We start from the raw sequence: 15,092 nt of genomic DNA on the forward strand, positions 1-15,092 counted from the left end.
GCAGACGAGTAAGGCAGCTTGGGTGGTAGATATGGCGCGCAGAGTGCGCAAAGGCGTATGATCTGAATCAGCTCCAACGTGATTCGAGTTGACAGCTCACTGAAGAAAGGTGGAGAGTCTGCGGAGGCTTATCGGAATGTGTTATTCCGGGTATCGCCAGTAGCTACTACATGTTTATGATCGATCACTATACACAATTCATTCGCCTAAATATACATAAACTCGAATTTAAAATGTTTGAGATGCATTTCACAGCTCATCATGTTCAAATGGCCCCAATTTATCACACACACTAGCGTATTCACGCATGTTGTTCGGAATAGTCTCCTCCCACAACTCATCGCCCTGCAAGAATCGATATTGTTCTTTACATGCCGACTCCGATGCCATGGGCAGTAGCACAGGGAGATGTTTGATGGAAGCCTTGACAAAGTTGCGCTTGAAGCAGTTTCCAAAGTCGGCGAGAGTGGTCGGATCGGAGCAGATGTGTCGACCATGTAGCATAGGCGCACAACGGTCCTTGATTATAACTGCTACGTCGTCGCCCATCTTGAGCAAAGCTTCTTCTTTGTGAGGCACGTTCATGCGGGTCATCAGGCTGCGCACTGCGGGGACGAAAGAGTTGTTCCGGGTCCAGAGGTCCCAGTGCGGGATGGTAGGTTGGCACCCACGCTCGCAGATTTCGCTTTGGAATTTATTAAATAGGTGACCTGGTCGCCCGACTAGGGCGGAGACGACCTTGAAGCATGAGGGACCGACGGCAGTGACGGGCGTTAGGATGAGAAATAGGAGGAATAGGAGGCGATCGAGTGGGAGTTGCATTGTGATTGACAGACCAAATCAGATCAGATCAGATCACAGATCAGCCAGGATTTATTCAAGAGGCAAAGAGACAAAGAAGCGCTCGACAGGGAAAATAAACCGAAAATATTGTAGAAGAAAGAGATTCCCCCGCGATTGTGGAGTGCGGAGAAGAGACAATCTCAGGGTCAAGTTGAGTACTCCACCGAACCTGAACTTGCTTTTGTCTACATTCATGCGTGATATGTGATATCCACTAGTATAGGCAGATCTGTTGGATATTCAATAGATTTCCAATCTCGCTCTATATTACATTTGAACTATCAACCACTGTTGTGCCACCAGATTACATCAACCTCGGCCCAGTTCCTCTACCCACATGGCATACTGTAGGTTTACTTTTAGTAAATTGAGGATCCTTTAAGATATTCGCTGGTAAAATAATTCAATTAATGAAGTACGCTCCTTCGTATCCATCATTTTCATGAGTGTCTAGCCTTGGACTCGTGTATGTCATTATGCCTAGCTGAAAAATGACCTCCCAGGATGGGAGTAAGTAAAAAGATAAATTCATGTAAGCCCGTATCTAAATAATTTATACCAGAGATTTTTCATGCTATATCTAATCCTAGACCTTGAAATAAATAGGATTTTGGTAGTCGTATGAACGTGTAAGTGTTTTGTCCGCCTTGAGCTCCGACGCGACGTCAGTAGAACATCTCCCCCACTCCTGACAGACCACCAGGGCGAGACGGGACTTTCAACATTCGATCATGGGGTTTTCATGAACGAATGTTCCGCGCCCAGCGACCACCTCCAAAATCGCACGCCCATCGCGGGGATGAGTGCGCCGCAACCAGACCCCCAGAGCGACCGGGATGCGGTCGAGAACCCGCCCGCACCGGCGACCCCAAGTCCACCCCATGCACCACATGCAGTCCGAGATCACAGCCCAAGCTCAGAGGGGGAGCGGCCTCCCTTACCTCCCCGACCGAATACCCTCAACTTGCTAAACCACGAGTCGGCATCCCGAGCAACCCTCCAAGCCGGGGCTACGACAGCCGTGTCGCGGGCGGAGATCGATTCACGAACACCAGAGGGAACAGGAAGTGCATACTCGTCACTAGCAATCCGCGGTCTATCGCAAGGATTGAAAGCGAAAGCGAGCCTAAGTCACCTGGCGAGCCCGCGGGGCAGTGAAGGGGACACGGCGAGTATTCGGAGCTACGTTCACAACGGCGATGTGGGAGATGTCGAGGCCCTATTCAAGGACTTTATCACGTCTGCTCCCGGAGGTAACTCCAGAACGGGGAGCTTGCTTCACTTTCCCGAGTTTCCTGCCGAGGATGCGGATGATGATGGGGTTTTGACCGAGTTTGAGCCGGTCGGGGAGATCGATGAAGATGCGAAGAACGAGGGTAGGTATCCACATTGTGTGAACACTTAGGGGCATGCCATTGATACTTATTCATGATAGATCTGCTCCTCCAGCGCTTCAAGGCTAAGCAAAAGCACTATCTGATCTTATCTGCAGCGGGCAAGCCCATCTGGACAAGACATGGCGATGGGGGTTTGATATCCAGCTACGTCGGGGTGATTCAAACGATCATTTCATTTTACGAAGAAGCCGGGGACCACCTACGAACTTTCACTGCCGGGGACGTCAAGTTTGTCATTGTCACACATGGGCCCTTACATTTGGTTGCAATCAGTCGGATGATGGAGAGTGAACACCAACTTGCACTTCAACTCGAAGCGTTGTACATGCAAATCTTATCCACATTGACACTTCCATCCCTGACTCATCTCTTCTCTGTTCGACCTTCTACTGATTTGAAGCGACCGCTGCAAGGCTCGGAGACTCTTCTGTCTTCGCTGGCTGATAGCTTTACCCGCGGGTCACCATCGACTTTGCTGTCAGCGTTGGAATGCCTCAAGATCCGCAAACAGCACCGTCTGTCTATTAATAATGCCCTGCTGAAGACCAAGGCGAAAAATTTGCTCTATGGACTGGTCGTCGCGGGCGGAAGGCTGGTCAGCGTTGTCAGACCAAAGAAGCACTCACTACACCCGGGAGATCTTCAGCTGCTGTTCAATATGGTGTTCGAAGCCGACGGAGTCAAAGCCGGTGGCGGAGAAAGCTGGATTCCTATATGCCTACCTGGGTTTAACAGCAGCGGTTATTTATATATGTACGTCAGCTTTCTCGATCTCCGGAGTGATGTCGACGAAAATGATGAAATCTCGAAAGACGAGTCTGTTGCAATTGTCCTCATCAGCCCGGACAAAGAGAGCTTCTTTGAAATGCAAGGGATGCGGGACGCGTTTGTTGAACAAATGGAGAAGAATGGCAGTCTCAAAGTAATAAGAGCTGCCATTGACGAAGGTCGACCTGCCACGACCGATATTGTTCCTGGTGCCGTCCTTCATCACTTCTTATACAAATCGAGGGCGAATGTGCAGTTCACTATGTCATCTTTTGCCCCAACATTCTCGTCGATCTCCCGGCGTCGAAGGTCAGTATCTGCTTCTCAGCACTTCCTATCCTCCCTTGCTCCCTATCAGTTCCTCTGTTACACGGCCTAACACTTCCCAGACTGATGTCGATATACAATAACCTTCACTCGAGCGTTCATGCCAAAAATACCCATGTGAAGGTGCACCACTGTGTGTCTCGGTCAGCGAGCTCATTTGGTTGGATCACTCCATTGTTCGAGCTTTACTGCGTCGCTGAGCCCAACGCGAACCGAAATGCCCTGGTACAGAGTGCCGCGAAGATCGCCCAGTGGGTACAGCAAGAGGAAGAAAGGCTGTTCATTATTGGTGGAGCGGTATGTACAGCATTGATACCATTGAGCTTACATGAAAGCTAACAAGCAGCCTAGGTTTTCTAACGCCATACTTGACATCTAGCAATATGAACCAACCACGAAGCCAACTTGTAATAAATCGCAATATATCATTGATAGACCTTTATTTCTACTCTCGCTTAGATGATCCTGGTATAATATCCAGTCCGCAATGCAAGGCTCATGCAATGACCAAACATCTTTAATCAATGGTATCATCGCGCAGGGCGAAGAGCTGACGCATAACTTCCCCAGACTTACTCCGCAGAGCATCATGGTACATCGTGTTGGTGATGAACTGTTTGATACCCTTAATCTTCGTAGCAGTCTTGGCGGCCAGGTCATAGTGCACATACATATCATCAATGTACGTAGCAGCGTAGACGGGAACTTCGTTCTTTGCCAGCTGTTCCTCATTATAGAGGGCAGGCCAATCCTCTTTTTCAGCGAGAATGTGTGCCACGTCTCGGACCTGGTCAAGTTCCGAGTACGAGTCGAGCATGTCTTTGAAAGCCTATTCGAAGTATTAGACTCCTCCGATCACAATGTGGCACGCGCTTGTTTCTGGCTCTCACCATCTCTCCGGTAAAGTAGATCTCGGGCTGAGACCCATCGGTTTTGTAGCGAACGTCTTCGCTTCTTTGTCTATCGGCAGACCAGCGTGAAGATTTGCTAGTTCGTGTTATCAATGGCTCGGGATGGATGATAGTGGCTTGAGCTTACCCTTGGCAGTAGATGGATTCATGCAGAATGGCGTAGATGATGTTTTTATCCATGCCACCGTTGCTGTCAATAGTGGCCAGAGTAGGCTTTGTGAGAAATCCGAAAATCTCCAGGTCGTGGCAAGTGCGGAGAACGATGTCTAGACGATAGTGAGAATAATGCCTCTGGCTTGGGGGAAAAAACTTTATTTACCGTGCACGGTATCGATACCACCTATAAGATGTAAGAATTGATGAATTGTTTGTGACAAACGAGTCCTTCTTACCGTGGAAACCGAAAAGAATTCCAAGTTGTTGGAATCGAGCTGGAGTGAGCCATCCTGACTGCAAGGCGACCTTATTGGTGGTCAAGTACTTCATGATGGTCTTGACTCGCTCTATATCTTCGGGATATTTGGCGTAGTAGACCTTGTTTCTCTCCACGACCTTTTCTATTCGATTGTTAGGAAACAGTCCCTTTGGCTGGTCAAGTAAGGGGAGAAAACCTACCATAGGTCCGAGCGTAAACCGGATCTGGGTCATTGACCATAGGAGGCAATCCAGCGCAGATGAAGGCTTCCTTCAGAGACTCGGGGCTTTGTGAGAAAGAGGTATTAGCTACAAAATCATAGGCTGGGATCGATGCGGCGTACTATGTCGAGAGGTAAGTGGTGACGCAGAAACCACCGAAGCTCTGACCCATGATACTCCATTTGCGCTGGTCCTCTGGATAGTTCTTAGTCAAGTCCAGACGAAGTGCCTCGCAATCCTTGACAATGCTGTCGGCACGGAAATTCTTGAGGTACTCGGCCTGTTGTATGGCATTTCCTTGGCGAGCAAGAGTTTCTGCTGTAATGGTCTGGCTAAGACCAGTGCCACGCTGGTCTAGAAACAAGACCTAGAGTTGAATGTTAGCAGCAATTGGTTACATCAATGGGACAGGGTACTCGAGCTACATACGTGGTACCCCTTATTCAGCACCGAATCCACCCAAGCGTAGTTTTGGGGGGGACCACATCCAAAGCCTGGTCCACCTTGGAGGTAGACAAGCCATGGAATGGGAGACTTGTTCTCTTCCTTAGATTGCTGCTCAACAGGGCTGTCAAGACGTGAGACGCTGCGAACAAACAGCCTCAGTGTGTTACCACCATCTGCGGGTAGTTTGCTGTAATCGACTGGAACGTCGAAAAACCACTCAGCCACCCGCATCTTGCCTACATGTTCAGTCAGTATATGCATATGATATTTCATCTCATAACGAACCGGGAAAGCTGTGAAGCTTTTTATCAATCAATTTCGCTGCCATTGCCATGGTGGTTGCTGATGGAAAGATTGAAGTGGAGCGCACGGGCCGTGAACTGTGTGACTGGCGGATAATCCGAGTCAACTTGCTCCTGATCCCGCGTTTGTCCACGTATCTCTTCTTCAACTAACGCGATAATGCCAACGCTATAGGATCCAACCGTTTATCCGGAAATCCACTAGAGATCTTTCGGGATGTCCAGCCGGGAAAACTGAATTCTGTTGCAGATCCCGAACTCTAGATCCCGATCGTCACTATAAATGAATCCTGAGTCCCTTATCTGAGTCATATTCTAATTCATATTCTCATTCTCACAATGCAAGATCAACTTCAAGATCTATGGCGAGTCGCCCAGGGGACATGGGATTCTGGTGTCTTACCTAGTGAGAACATTATATTACGTGCTCGATCAACTCTTATCACTACATTACCCAATGTCGGGTCCAGCCTGGAATTTGTCAAAAACCATTTGTTACATGACATTGTACCTGCATTTAACGGTGGCTCAATTAGTCCGAATTATTATGGCTTCATTACGGGTGGAGTGACACCTGCTGCTCTTTTTGCAGACAATATCGTATCCGCCTACGATCAGAATGTACAAGTACACATTGGAAACCATTCTATTGTCACCGACGTTGAATATCAGGTGAGAAACTGAACAGAATGAGCGCAATATTCGAAATTGAAATATATCTAACGACCGATCATTAAGGCGCTTGGCCTTCTCACCGACCTATTCAACTTGGAGCGTGCCCAATGGCAGAATGGAACCTTTACTACGGGCGCAACAGGTTGTAAGTTCATGGTCATGTCACTGTGATCCTTCCCGAATCGAGTTGACATCCCGTTGATAGCGAATATTATCGGCCTGGCTTGTGGACGTGAGTTTGTCCTGCAGAAGGCCGCAGAAAGAAAGGGAAGCCAACTTAGCAGTGTCGGTGAACATGGCCTATTTGAAGTACTCCAAGGGCTGGGTCTTTCTGGAGTTCAAGTGCTTTCAACAATGCCACATTCCTCCCTAGTGAAGGCTGCTGGTGTCTTGGGAATTGGTCGCGCCAATGTTCGAAACATCTGCCTTGCTGATGACCCGCTTCAATTCGACATGACACAGCTCGAGAAGGAGCTTGCCAGAACTGACAAGGTTAGTATTGTGGCTATCTCATGCGGTGAAGTCAATACTGGCCGATTTGCGACATCCGGGATGGAACAACTGGCGCAAATTCGCCAATTATGTGACCGGTATGGGGCATGGATACATGCTGACGGTGCATTTGGCATCTTTGCTCGCGTTTTGGAAGACGGCGAGGAGTTTTCCATGATCAAGAAGGGCTGCGATGGGATTGAACTGGTTGATGTAAGCCTACCCTACGCTTCATATTTGGAGCAAGCTTCTCTCCCTCCACTCGTTGAATCGAGTCAGCTAACTGTCCCAGTCCATCACTGGAGATGCACACAAGTTGTTAAACGTACCTTATGACTGCGGTTTCTTCCTTTCCCGCCATCTTGACTTGGCCACCCATGTGTTCAAGAATGCCAATGCCGCTTACCTGAGCGGGGGTGCGACCGATGGTCCATCTATCCCCTCACCTCTGAATATTGGAATGGAGAACTCACGTCGCTTTCGGGCGTTGCCGGTTTATGCCAACCTGCTGAGATACGGGAGACAGGGTTATCGAGACATTGTTAAGCGCCAGGTACACCTTGCTCGAGCCATATACGAGTGGATCTTTGACCACCCAGCATACATAGCCTTGCCAGAGGCAAATTCAAAGGCCGACCTTGTTGACCAGACATTCATGGTCGTTTTGTTCTGTGCCAAGGACGATGCTTTGAATCAGAATCTTCCTGCGAAGATCAACGAAACCTCACGAATGTATGTTTCGGGGACTAGCTGGCAGGGCAGACCGGCTACTAGAATTGCTATCTCTAATTGGCGGGTTGATGTGGAACGAGACTTGGAATTGGTAAGTAGTGTTTTGGCTCAAGTGGCCCAGCAATGATCTGAACCCAAATGGCCATTCAAATGAATCTCGTCCCATCACTGCGGCAAGCTGTCGGGCATAGCGACTATGAATATACTCAGCCCATCCCATATTTATTAGTCGATCCCAGCCGTACTCTCTTATTTCAAGACTTTCCGAAGGCTGAAAATATATACCTTCAAAAACTGCCACCATCCTGTGAATTTTGCGGGTGATCCTCATTTAAACCACTATTGGGGTGCAAGCAAACAGCAGATGGGACTCCGCCAGGCCATAAGCCATAAGTGCGCAGGGTAAATGTTTTTTTGCATCATACTATCTCGAGTGAGCCCATGGATGACGGGTATGTGATGGTTTTTTTGCAGTCAGAGATTCAAACACTCGTGCCCCGCTGTGGGGGCAAATATTTGATTACTTGTAGACAGGAAAGAGATCAATACGTGATGATATTATATTGACGAGGGAGGGGGAGGAGATAGACAAATTTACGAATATTACGGGCTTTACCGTGCTTTACGGTAAAATTCGGATTCTGCCCGGATTGGATCTCTCGTGACGTCGCACTCGGTTTGTATGTACCTTCTGCTTACTCGCAATCATCTGCATCTGCCAGCCTCTTTAATGCACCTGAGTCGTTTGAAGTCCATAGTGTTGAAGAATCACCCAAATCGTACCTAGTTCGATGGGGTGCGGCCTAGATGGGGCACGTATTGACTCGTTGCCTGCAGATTCCTTCTACATATCCGATTTCATCTCCGAAGACGAAGAGTCCAGGCTGATCCAAAAGGCAGGTTTTTGTTCCTCACTGGCACGATCGATTTATCTAAACTATCCATTCACAACCGTGTTTTGATAGATTACATGCCTATACTGACATCGCCAACAGGTCCAATCAGCTCCGCGCCCACGCTGGACGCATCTCTCTCACCGGCGCCTCCAAACCTGGCCATCGACACTAACAAAATCAAATACTCTTCTCTCATCACCCCTACCGTCTTGGCTTACAGATCCCGTTTCCTTCCGCTTCAACGACCTAGGGATATTTGCCGACGCCCCACATGGCGCGCCAAATCATGTTCTGGTAAATGAGTACAGCCCAGGACAAGGAATTATGCCCCATGAAGACGGCTCTGCATACCACCCAGTAGTTGCGACTGTGAGTTTGGGTGGTCCCATTGTCCTTGATCTGTATGTAAAGGACAGCCATGACAAAGACGAGAGCTACATTTCCAATGGTCCCAGTCATGAGACACCGCAGTTCCGGATCCTTCAGGAAAGACGAAGTCTTTTTATTATGAGGAACTCTATTTACAAGGATTTCTTGCATGGAATTGCGGAGACAACCAAAGATGATGATCTGGGACCTCATTCTATCTGCAATTGGAATCTGTTGCGAGAACGAGATTCGTACAATGCCGGTTGGTATCTCCGGGAGACGAGGACAAGTCTCACGTATCGAGATGTTCTGAAGGTTTCAACGGTTGGGGACACACTGAAACGTTTGGGGGTCTAAGTTAGGGACTATTTAGCCTGACTTTTGGCTATCGGTGAATCCCCATATGCGATTATGATATCGAGATTCTGTGATGGTGTCTTTCCTCGGTTCATTGGGATAGCAGGAACGGGAGGAAAGGACTTGATCTAACGGACAAAGGCCCACCAACCCAGCCTTCACGAACTGAAACCGAAACAACCGAGGAATCTAACCATTTCACACTTTGCACCCTTTGAGCCATTCTGGTATTGTGTGTCGCGGCAGGTTCAGGTCAAAATTCGGATGATCGCCACGGTGTAACCTAATAGTTGTCGTGGAAGGCCTATTTCCCTACATGACTAGGGATCCCAGAGTGAATCGAATGAGCCTGACTCGTTGAAGAAGACCTTGTGTGTAATTTTCTCAGTTGAGAATTAGCTAGTTCCGCTAGTTCACTGGCGTCTTGGCTAGTCACTAGCGGCACTTACTATGACGTTCTTAGGATATTAATATTGCCGCTCGCTGCCGTCCATCGCTACAGAACAGCGGCATTTACCAGTCCAACTTGGGGGAAAGTGGGGATCTCGGGGATTGGACCACGGGAAATTGTCGGTAATTGTGTGGGGTTGAATCTCCGCATTGCATAAGCAGAAAAACATAAATACTAGAAATCGCATGAGTACTCAAATAACCAGCGCATTGTTTTTGATTTCATTCAAGATGTGGTCAACTCTTCTTAACAGCGTTGCTGGAGTCCTTGTGGGAGGGCAGTTGGTATCTGCAACCCCGACCAGTTCCCTAAACTCTTTTATATCGAAAGAGGGTTCGCGATCGTATCAAGGTATACTTGATAACCTGGGAAATAAAGGCGTTAAAGCACCCGGTACAGCCGCTGGTTTATTTGTTGCCAGTCCCAATACAGCGAATCCAGACTGTGAGTGAACAAAAGACGATGAACTCGCGGGTGTTATTTAATTCTGATGATTTGCAGACTTCTATACATGGACGCGTGATTCTGCATTGACCTTCAAATGCTTGATTGATCTATTCGAGAGCGGCAGTTCCGACTTTGGCGCAAAGAAGAGCGAGTTGGAAACCGATATTCGGAACTATGTCTCCTCACAGGCAGTTCTCCAGAATGTATCCAATCCATCTGGGACCTTGGAGGATGGCAGTGGTCTTGGTGAACCCAAATTCGAAGTCGATTTGAATCCCTTCACTGGATCCTGGGGTCGACCGCAGCGAGATGGCCCGGCTCTCCGGGCAACTGCTTTGATCACATACACGAACTACCTCCTTTCTCAGGGTCACAAGTCTGAAGCATTAGATATCATGTGGCCCATTATTGCAAATGATCTGGCATATGTTGGTCAGTACTGGAATGAGACCGGCTTTGACCTCTGGGAAGAGATGGATGGATCTTCGTTCTTCACATTGGCCGTCCAGCATCGTGCTTTGGTGCAGGGAGCGACTCTTGCACAGAAGCTTGGCAAGACATGCGCTGCTTGCTCATCTCAAGCACCTCAGGTCCTTTGCTTCCTGCAGAGCTTTTGGAATGGTGAATACATCACTGCAAATATTAATCTCGACACAAGCCGTTCTGGCATTGATGCAAACACCATTTTGGGAAGCATCCACACTTTCGACCCTGAAGCTTTGTGTGATGATTCGACCTTCCAGCCTTGCTCGGCCAGGGCACTGGCCAATCACAAGGTTTATGTCGATTCTTTCCGTTCGATCTATAAGATCAACGATGGCATTGCCGAGGGTTCTCCCGCCAATGTTGGCCGCTACCCAGAGGACGTCTATCAAGGGGGTAACCCATGGTGAGTTGTCTCCTAATATCTTTATATTTCATTGCTCTAGGAAGCTAATGAAACGATATAACACAGGTATCTCGCCACCCTGGCATCGGCAGAATTGCTTTATGATGCCTTATATCAATGGAACAAAATTGGCACCCTTGATATCACAGACACTTCGCTGGCATTCTTCAAGGATTTCCACTCATCGGTGAAGACTGGCTCCTACTCGGCGAGTAGTCAAACCTACAAGACACTCACATCTGCCATCCGAACTTATGCCGACGGCTTCGTTGGCCTTGTCCAGATATATACCCCTGCTAACGGCTCATTGGCCGAGCAGTACAACCGGAACACCAGCGTCCCACTCTCAGCTAATGATCTGACATGGTCTTTTGCCTCCTTTTTGACAGCAGCTCAACGTCGTGATTCGATTGTTCCTGGCTCATGGGGCGAGAAATCCGCCAACACTGTCCCCACCACCTGCTCCGCTTCACCTGTGACCGGAACCTACAAGGCTGCCACTTCGACATTCCCTACTTCCACTGCTGGGTGCATTCCCGCGACTGATGTCGTCCCAATTACATTCTACTTGATCGAGAACACATACTATGGAGAAAATGTCTATATTTCCGGAAACATCAGTGCGCTCGGCGATTGGGACACCACTGATGGATTCGCACTCGACGCATCGCTTTACACCGAGACGGATAATTTGTGGTTTGGCAGTCTGGAACTGGTTACCGCCGGCACTCCGTTTGAGTACAAGTACTACAAGATTGAGCCTAATGGCACGGTTACCTGGGAATCTGGTGAAAATCGGGTTTCCGTCGTGCCCACTGGCTGTCCTATTCAGCCCAGTATACATGATGTGTGGCGATCTTGATTTCCTTCCAGTCATGATCAAAGAGTGGAGTGGAACTATTGAAGTTGTCTATGGAAAGAAATGAAAGAAAGAAAGAACCGAAGAAATAGTAGCTACGTTGGAAGATCAAATATAGTACAAACATTGACAATCTCTTGGTGCTCAGAGTCTAAAGATTTGCACATATCCAGCTCCACTACTCCACTATCCTAGTAACATTGGAGTTTCACTACGTATATGAATGCATCTCAAATCCAATCATTTTCATATCCCATTTTCATACTAGTTTGGGGCTCCTTAATTATTTGGAGACTGGGATGATAATGTACATATTGTCCCAGGCCCCAGAGATGAAATATCTCAAATTCAAGAGCAAAACACTTTGAAACTCTCGAACACATCACCACCATCCCCACCCAGCACACCTGCACCAGCTGCTACCACACATTGTGGAGTACTAAGGTTACCAAGGTCTCTCATAGTTCCTGTGCAATTTGCGCTCTCGTAGGCAACAGGAACACAATTATTGGCCAGCCGTGTCACCCACATCGTATAGCTGGCAGTGACAGTAACACATTGACCTGGGATAGAAGTTTTACCTGTGATCAGCTCTATGGGAGCCCGATCGCACCATGGATTGACCGTGCCATTGTTCGCGATGGCGTAGATGGTGCTGTTGAAGGTACGGTCCAAGTCCATGATAAATTGGGACGATTGAAAGGCCCTGACCTCGTTCGCTTTGTGGAGCGAGACTGCACCGAAGATGAGACCGGTGATTGCGCAGAGAGAGGACAAGAGGAGGTACGCGTTGAAGAATGAAGTCCGGTTCAAAGATGACTTGGGGTATTTGGGGGGAAGTTGGGTTTCTTCCCCCAGGATCATAGGTTCGACCATGATTAAACAGTGTAAGGTTTGATTGATAGGGATTCAATTGAACTTGGAAGGATGTAAAAGGAAAATGTAAAAATATGGAAGAATGTTCAAATGAAGTAGGAGATAGGGTTGAACTAAAGGGATGTGGAAAAAATGGGCTTATTCCTAGCTCCACAATCATAAGGAAAGTCACTGTGTTTAAACCCCAGGTCGCTTCGCTAAAGGCGCAATATAAATTAATGGGATAGAGACAAGTAAGATCAGGCTAGGCAGGGTGCATGCCAATGTTCTTATCTTGGAGCTTGTTTGAACTAAGCCTTCGGATGCTACCTCGAACGCCACTCGGCTTGCCCTGACCACTTATTTGACCCTTTTCCGGGTTTAATGAAAAGCTTTAGACTGTAGGATATTGTCTAACTCTACTAGGATTAGCCCAGTGGGTGAGCGTTTACCTCCGTCCAATGATAGGAATTTAAAAAGAAGCCGATTGGGGACTCCGCATGATTGCGTGAGGCTGGAATTCAAACTTACGAGACCCTGTCTGACCGATAAAGCGATCGGGCTTGCGTTCTGTATCTAAATAACTCTCGCTTGCCCACCTACAAGTAATAGGTACGTCAATTTGGATACGTTCAAAATATGCCACGACGCTTCCAAGTGAGCCAAAGACTGCTAGTTTCAGTCAGTATAGATGTTGATACATAGTACTTTCTATGGGGTTAGTTGAACAAGGATCATTGTAGCGTTTCCAAGGCCTTACACTATATAATGAAGAAATTATTCATCTATTGCCAATTAGAATCCCTTGTGTGCCCTCAAATGATTTCTCTCGGACCGGGACCGGGAAATCCGTGAGAGCCGGTAAGCCGCTAAGCGCCCCATGAGCCCTAGTGATGCACCTAGCACCAGGCAACGGGCTAGGTAGCGATAACAAATCTCAGGGTCCGCACTTGTCTCATGGCCCCTGAATTAGCGCCTTGGCGCCTCCGGAGTTGCTTCCTGATACTGTAGGCCTTGTATGGTGAACAGTGGATCTTACGACCTATCATAGCAGCATAGGCCTCTTTAATATCAACACCTATCTTGCATACGCCGTATTTATTAGGTAGGCACAAAAGCTTGCCTAGGTCTCAGTGTACATATACTGCGGGGTTAAATTGAAGGTCCAAATGAAAATTGCTGTAAAATGTACGAAGGTCTTTGGTATAAAGTCTGCATATCTCATATTATATTCCAGAGGATGCAAATTCCTTCATGATTTCTTGCTTGCGCGTTCCGCAGCCTCACGCTCCGCTCTTATCTGGGCGTCGCGTGCAACCTTAAGCTTTTGGGACTCCTTCCCACGGATAAACTCCTGTAGCCAGAGCGGGAGCCCTCTCAACAGGCGAGCGATTGTCTTGGAGGCGGGCAGAATCACCTGTCCACTGTTCTGGTTTAGAATCTGACTGCAGATTGCGTCCGACACAGTCTGCACGGTCATGATCGGCTGACCAAATTCCTTCTCGTAATCTGTCAGGAGTGTGATCATAGGGGTTCGAACCCACCAAGGGTGAATGATACTATGGGAGCATTAGCTTGTCGCTCGTAAAGTGTAGGGGAAGAACTCACCTCGTGCGCACTTTTGGTGCCTTATAGTATAGACGTAACTCCTGGCGTAGAGACTCGTGGAAAGCCAGGGCACTGGCCTTGGTGCAACAGTAGTCGGCAATTTCGCTCAGTCCGACGAAGCTGGCCATGCTGGCCAGAGTCACAACGTGTCCATGGTTGGCGCGGATCATGGCGGGTAGGAACTCGCGCACCATGAGGAAATGCGAGATCGTGTTGACTTCGAATGTATTTCGAATCGTGGCCTCGCTCTTCGCGAGGATAAGACCATCCTGGCCGACGCCGGCATTGTTTATCAACACTGTTGGCTCGCCGTGGTCGCTGCGGATGGTCTTGGCGACCTCAGCGATGCTCTCCGAGTTGGTGATATTGACCTTATAAAAGGAGACGTTGACAGGAAGCTTGAATTTCGGCTCAGTGATATCAAAGATGATCACGCGCACGCCAGTGCGCGCTAGGTCCTCCATGACCTGCTTGCCAATTCCGCTGCAGCCACCCGTCAAGAGAATGAGCTCCCGAGAGGGGTTCCAAGGGTCGCTGGAGACCCAGTTGTTCAGGGCGCGTTGTGTTAGAGAGTTGTTGATTGAGCGCAACACTCCTAACGCGAGAGCTACCCCGGCAGCTTTCTGGGCGATTGGGTTCTGCAACAATTGCTGAGCGGGACCGGGTAACCGCGTTAGCGCGGTTTGCGCATATTGCTGAATCAGATCAAAGGCGGCCATTGTGTCAGTAGAAGGTGAATGAAAAGGATGAAGGTCCAGAAGGTGCGGCGTGGGAGGACTTTATTTGTTGAAGATGATCATCTACGCATGTTGGATGGTAATGATCTTCACA

The 15,092-nt window shown here is 48.4% G+C and overlaps 8 protein-coding genes across 8 annotated transcripts; 4 read left to right on the top strand and 4 right to left on the bottom strand.

Moving 5' to 3' along the window:
• Positions 1-249: 249 nt before the first annotated feature.
• Positions 250-822, bottom strand: N7520_003166 (uncharacterized protein; the record flags this gene model as incomplete). Its single annotated transcript, XM_057137101.1, has 1 exon — positions 250-822. The coding sequence occupies one exon, from the start codon at positions 820-822 to the stop codon at positions 250-252; it is 573 nt and encodes a 190-aa protein (XP_056999787.1).
• Positions 823-1,585: 763 nt separating this feature from the next.
• N7520_003167 (guanine nucleotide exchange factor MON1) lies at positions 1,586-3,387 on the top strand (the record flags this gene model as incomplete). Its single annotated transcript, XM_057137102.1, has 2 exons — positions 1,586-2,219; positions 2,279-3,387. The coding sequence occupies 2 exons, from the start codon at positions 1,586-1,588 to the stop codon at positions 3,385-3,387; spliced, it is 1,743 nt and encodes a 580-aa protein (XP_056999788.1).
• Positions 3,388-3,852: 465 nt separating this feature from the next.
• On the bottom strand, positions 3,853-5,663 carry N7520_003168 (proline iminopeptidase; the record flags this gene model as incomplete). The annotated part of the gene is made up of 9 exons (XM_057137103.1): positions 3,853-4,164; positions 4,226-4,322; positions 4,374-4,512; positions 4,566-4,586; positions 4,639-4,803; positions 4,862-4,947; positions 5,005-5,249; positions 5,312-5,565; positions 5,615-5,663. The coding sequence occupies 9 exons, from the start codon at positions 5,661-5,663 to the stop codon at positions 3,853-3,855; spliced, it is 1,368 nt and encodes a 455-aa protein (XP_056999789.1).
• Positions 5,664-5,970: 307 nt separating this feature from the next.
• Positions 5,971-7,657, top strand: N7520_003169 (pyridoxal phosphate-dependent decarboxylase family protein; the record flags this gene model as incomplete). Its single annotated transcript, XM_057137104.1, has 4 exons — positions 5,971-6,303; positions 6,370-6,451; positions 6,512-7,011; positions 7,091-7,657. The coding sequence occupies 4 exons, from the start codon at positions 5,971-5,973 to the stop codon at positions 7,655-7,657; spliced, it is 1,482 nt and encodes a 493-aa protein (XP_056999790.1).
• Positions 7,658-8,697: 1,040 nt separating this feature from the next.
• N7520_003170 (uncharacterized protein) lies at positions 8,698-9,152 on the top strand (the record flags this gene model as incomplete). The annotated part of the gene is given in 2 exon segments (XM_057137105.1): positions 8,698-8,720; positions 8,735-9,152. 2 exon segments carry the CDS (start codon positions 8,698-8,700, stop codon positions 9,150-9,152), a joined length of 441 nt encoding a protein of 146 aa, XP_056999791.1.
• A 681-nt stretch (positions 9,153-9,833) lies between these two features.
• Positions 9,834-11,801, top strand: N7520_003171 (putative glucan 1,4-alpha-glucosidase; the record flags this gene model as incomplete). Its single annotated transcript, XM_057137106.1, has 3 exons — positions 9,834-10,047; positions 10,105-10,939; positions 11,006-11,801. The coding sequence occupies 3 exons, from the start codon at positions 9,834-9,836 to the stop codon at positions 11,799-11,801; spliced, it is 1,845 nt and encodes a 614-aa protein (XP_056999792.1).
• Positions 11,802-12,146: 345 nt separating this feature from the next.
• N7520_003172 (uncharacterized protein) lies at positions 12,147-12,674 on the bottom strand (the record flags this gene model as incomplete). Its single annotated transcript, XM_057137107.1, has 1 exon — positions 12,147-12,674. The coding sequence occupies one exon, from the start codon at positions 12,672-12,674 to the stop codon at positions 12,147-12,149; it is 528 nt and encodes a 175-aa protein (XP_056999793.1).
• A 1,231-nt stretch (positions 12,675-13,905) lies between these two features.
• N7520_003173 (uncharacterized protein) lies at positions 13,906-14,980 on the bottom strand (the record flags this gene model as incomplete). The annotated part of the gene is made up of 2 exons (XM_057137108.1): positions 13,906-14,212; positions 14,262-14,980. The coding sequence occupies 2 exons, from the start codon at positions 14,978-14,980 to the stop codon at positions 13,906-13,908; spliced, it is 1,026 nt and encodes a 341-aa protein (XP_056999794.1).
• Between the last annotated feature and the right edge of the window lie 112 nt (positions 14,981-15,092).

This window comes from Penicillium odoratum (genome assembly GCF_028828045.1).
Source record: "Penicillium odoratum strain IBT 22623 chromosome Unknown utg000002l_segment0_segment0, whole genome shotgun sequence".
In the NCBI taxonomy this organism is placed as follows: Eukaryota; Fungi; Ascomycota; class Eurotiomycetes; order Eurotiales; family Aspergillaceae; genus Penicillium; species Penicillium odoratum.